Source organism: Belonocnema kinseyi, chromosome 10 (genome assembly GCF_010883055.1).
Source record: "Belonocnema kinseyi isolate 2016_QV_RU_SX_M_011 chromosome 10, B_treatae_v1, whole genome shotgun sequence".
Taxonomy (NCBI): domain Eukaryota; kingdom Metazoa; phylum Arthropoda; class Insecta; order Hymenoptera; family Cynipidae; genus Belonocnema; species Belonocnema kinseyi.
In genome coordinates, this window is record NC_046666.1 from 71175961 (window position 1) to 71180369 (window position 4409).

Sequence of the window (4409 nt, forward strand, 5' to 3'; positions counted from 1 at the left end):
ATTATATACAATATTAATTTGTTTTATACATTTTTTGCATAAAACAAATAACCATTATAACTAAAACTTCCCACTATATATAAACTATATATAATTTTTCCGTCTGGGACAAATGCATATATGACCACAGTATTAATATACTACCAATTAATATAATTTTTGAAAAATTCGTCATAAATGAGTGTTATAAATGATTTATTATTTCATTTTTTATTTTATTTTTATACCTTTTAATTGCGTTTTTCCCTTCAGGTGAAAAAAAGGTTTACCGGTCATATAAGAATTATTTTATCCTTCTATTAACATTATGATTAAAATCCTTTTCATTATGCAAAATTATTATATATAATGATTATTTAGTACTGCATTCATTTATTATTATCTATCTAGAAATTTTATTTATGAAAATAAAATTAAAGATAATTTAATATTAACAAACTTTCAACTGTTAGGATATAAATATATTTTAGTTTTCTTCTTCGTCCTTTTCCTAGAAAATCTATCTTCATTATTTTTTAAATAGAAATGTTCAATCGTATATTTCAAAAACACTTTATGATATCCAAATACGCAAATTACATTTTTTTCAATTTTGGTATAAAAGTCTTTGATAACGGCGATCCGCAATCTACATATTTCAGAGAAAGAATTTCTGCTTCAAGAAGATACCTAAAAGAACAAAGAAAAAATATATTATTACTAAAAATATTAAAAATAATTTATAATATTGCAATTTAAAATTGACTGTTTTCTTTAAGATCTAATGTACATTAAACTAACATTATTTTTAGTAAGACCAAAACAAATGTGAATACATTTTTTCTTTTTTTTGTAAAAAGGAATTATGGTCAGGAAAACTTCCATACCGTGGATAATGATTAATTAAAAATAATAATATATGTAAAATAGTTTATTTAATTTCATTAATAGTTAAGACTCTATGCGTGTTCGTGAATTAACATTAAAATGAATTTTTTTTCTTTTATTTGTGCTCTTAATTAATGATTACCCACTATGCATTATACCAGAATTTACCAGTCGCTTTTTCGCATAAATGGATAGACAATTGGTCGATCGAAACCATTAAATTTTGTGGAAATGGTTGCACTATAGCTACCCATGTTTTTCCAAATCAAACGATCACCGATTTGAAACTCAGGGAGCAGTTCATTACTTAAAACTAAGTCAGTTGAGCAGCAAGTGAGACCCCATATTTTTGTTGGAAATCTATTCTTCGTTATCTGGAAAAATTAAGTATAGCTAATTAATTTCTTTGAAATTGTAGTGCAAACTGTGATTACAGTAAATATGTTTAAATTCTTATGTTGAAATACAATTTTTTGTAAGTAGTTATTTTTACTGCCGTCCAAACTGAAAAGTTATGTAACTGCTCTCTGCGCTAAGAACTTTAGTATTAGGAACACATTTTCATTAATGCAAGTACGCCTTTTTGGTAAAACGCATGTTCTCTTTCTGATATTGCAAGAAGTAATTCGTTATTTAAACAATTTCTATTAAAAAATGTACTTATGAATTTTTCTAGAATCAAATCCAAACTAAGAGAAACGCAAACTCGCTTGCGGCGTGTTTCGCTGTAAATTTATCGAGCGTTCGGCCCTTGATGCAACAAGAGAAATCCGCAAACGCCATGCAAATTTCAAGGCATGCCGAATTTAACCGATGTCGCTTGCGCATTTCTTCGCTTGGACATCTTTATTAGACTCATTAGACACATTCACGACTTGAGACTTAGGCACATGCGGGGTTTTTATTTTGTATCAAGCAGCGTGCTCTACCACTTTTTACAGACAAAAGATCAGCAAAGTACTTGCTTATATTCTTCGCTTGTATTTCGTAACGTATTCGACTTCTCTTACAATTTTAAGGCACCGCAAAGTACTTTCCATACATTTGTCTATTGCATTTGGTCAATTTGCTCAATATTCGAAATTTTAAACACTAATTTTTCATTATAAATAATTCAAAATTATATTTTTAACCGCTATAGTCAGGTGCAGCGTACTCTAGCAATTTCCCTGACATAAAAAACTCATCTTTCGATAAACTGTCGCTTACATATGTTTTCCGTTGTAGGGCAGTTTACGTATATATATTAGATATATTTAGTATAATATAATAAAATAATTCACTTTTCACATTAATAAATTAGGCCAAGAAATTCAAAAAATACAATTACTTTACGATATTTAAAGATAATAAATTGTTTAAACAAATAAAAATGGTTTAAACAATATTAAGTATCTTGGTAAAATTGATCTTAAGGCTACGATTTTCAGTTGTTAAAAACTAGCAAAATATATGACTTTCTAGCTTTTTTCCGTTAAAAAGTTAAGTTTAGATCCAAATAAATTGTTTAAACAATAACCAAACAATTTAAATGAAAAATACACTCTCCAAGTCCATCATTTAGACCATAGTATTAATAAAAATATTCCTAATTCGTGATATTTTGTGGAAATAAAATGGTTTAATTGATCAAAAATTGTTTAAACAATTTACAATAAATTAAAAAATAAACAGAATATTGTAATTTATTTATTAACAAGATTCATTGAAAAATAGTCTTAATAAGAAAAATTTTCAGGAAAATCCTTATTGCACTTGCATGGGGTAGTTTTTAGGGCGCCATGAAAGGAGCTCAGGGGGTTGCAATTAAAAATTAATGCTGGATTCGTATTCCTTGAAGATTTTTCATATAATCATCAAAGTACAGCGTATACTTCATTATAAATGTTCATGTTTTGGACGGAACTTAACAAAATGGGAGGTACCGTCAAATAAATTCGAAAAAAATTTATTTTGGGAGGCGGGGGAAGGAATCGCACTGTTATGATTACAAAGAAATGAAAAGAAGCAAAAAATTATTTAGTATGTCTACTTGGATATATGAAATTGTTAATTAAAGACACTCTGCATACAGTGGTCTAGAGCCTAGAATTTTGATCCAAATTGAGCATTTTTTTAATGAAAGCTAATTAGATTTTAAAGAGATTTGTAAGAGCCGATTATTGAATTTATTATAACATTTGGAAGAAATTATAATTTTTATTTTTACATTAACAATTAATTAGTGAAAGTGCTACTTGAAGATTATAAATACTTGAAAGCTTTATTGTTGATTTATTGTTCAGGATAAATGTAAAACAATGTTTAATTTTTAATTTAAAAAATTTGAAGTAATGATTAATTTTATTAACGAATTTAATACACAAATGTATATCCTTACCATTTCACAATCTAAACCCTTCGCTCCTCTAACAAAATTGATTAAAAATGTGCTTGTAATAAATAATATGTACCAATTTTTAGTACCTCATAACAACTTTTTATTGTTTAAATAAATTTCATAAACGAATACAGATTTTCATCAATATTTTCAACTGGCAGATTTCGTTTTTCAAATGAAATCAATTTTCAATAACTTGGAAAAATTCTTCGCCTATGATATTTTATCAATCAATAAAAAATTTTTTATTTTATAAATAAAAAACCTCATTTATAAGAAGGCTCTGTCAGGCAAAAAATGTGTTATTTATCAAAGTCATTTTTTAACCGCGTAAAGATTGAAATGCCGCTTTATCCAGAAGGACAAGCACTGCAGTTGAAGCCACCATAGACAGTAAAATTTAAATTGTCTGAAAAAAACGCTTACGCACTTTTCAAAAAAGGCAAAATCGTGGATTTTTTAGTGAAAGCCTTTATAAAAAAACTTATTTAACTAAATAAATAACAAATTATGTCATCGGACAAACTCCTCTATTGAATAGGGTCCTTTCTCAGTCCTTGGCAGACAATTTCGTGAAAAAAGCCATTTTTCTAGAATTATTATTGTTTCTTACAATATCATAAGCCAAGGATTTGCATGCATTTCTTTCTCAAATTTATTTAAATACTCAAAATTAAAACAAACTTCTCAGTAAGAAGCAACATTTCTTTCTCCGATCGATCCAAATAGTCAACTTAAATATGAACATTAGTTCAATTTTTTCTTCGGTCTTACAATCAAGTTTGAAATAAAAAAACAAGGAAATCCCAGTCAATAATTTAATCAAAATATAAAAATTCTTCTACACCTCGCGACGTTTTGACCTGAGGATGACCGACAGAAACGTCGAAACAATTTCGAAACGTCGCGAGGTGGTAGAAGAATTTTTATATTTTGATTAAATTATTGACTCGGATTTTCTTTCTTTTTATTTCAAACTTGATCGTAAGACCGGAAAAAAATTGAACTAATGTTCATGTTTAAGTTTATTTAAATAATTAACAATTTTCCTTCAATTTTAACAAATCAAATTCATTGAAATCTTTGAATGAAACAATTAACGAATGTTGAGAGTGATATATTTTTTGAGGATATTTAGCAATTATTGAAACAATTTTCTGTT

The 4409-nt window shown here is 27.1% G+C and overlaps 1 protein-coding gene across 2 annotated transcripts in view; it reads right to left on the reverse strand.

Moving 5' to 3' along the window:
• Positions 1–99: 99 nt before the first annotated feature.
• The window catches only part of LOC117182241 (ornithine decarboxylase 1-like), a 12842-nt gene continuing 8532 nt past the window's right edge, over positions 100–4409 (reverse strand). The window contains exons 6-7 of one of the 2 annotated variants that reach the window (XM_033375333.1): positions 1036–1241; positions 100–669 (exon numbers count right to left, since the gene is read on the reverse strand). In XM_033375333.1, the coding sequence (XP_033231224.1) occupies positions 576–669; positions 1036–1241 (300 nt within the window). In that variant the 3' untranslated portion in view covers positions 100–575. Of the gene's footprint in view, positions 670–1025; positions 1242–4409 lie in introns of both variants that reach the window. The other variant, XM_033375334.1, reaches the window with a different exon arrangement.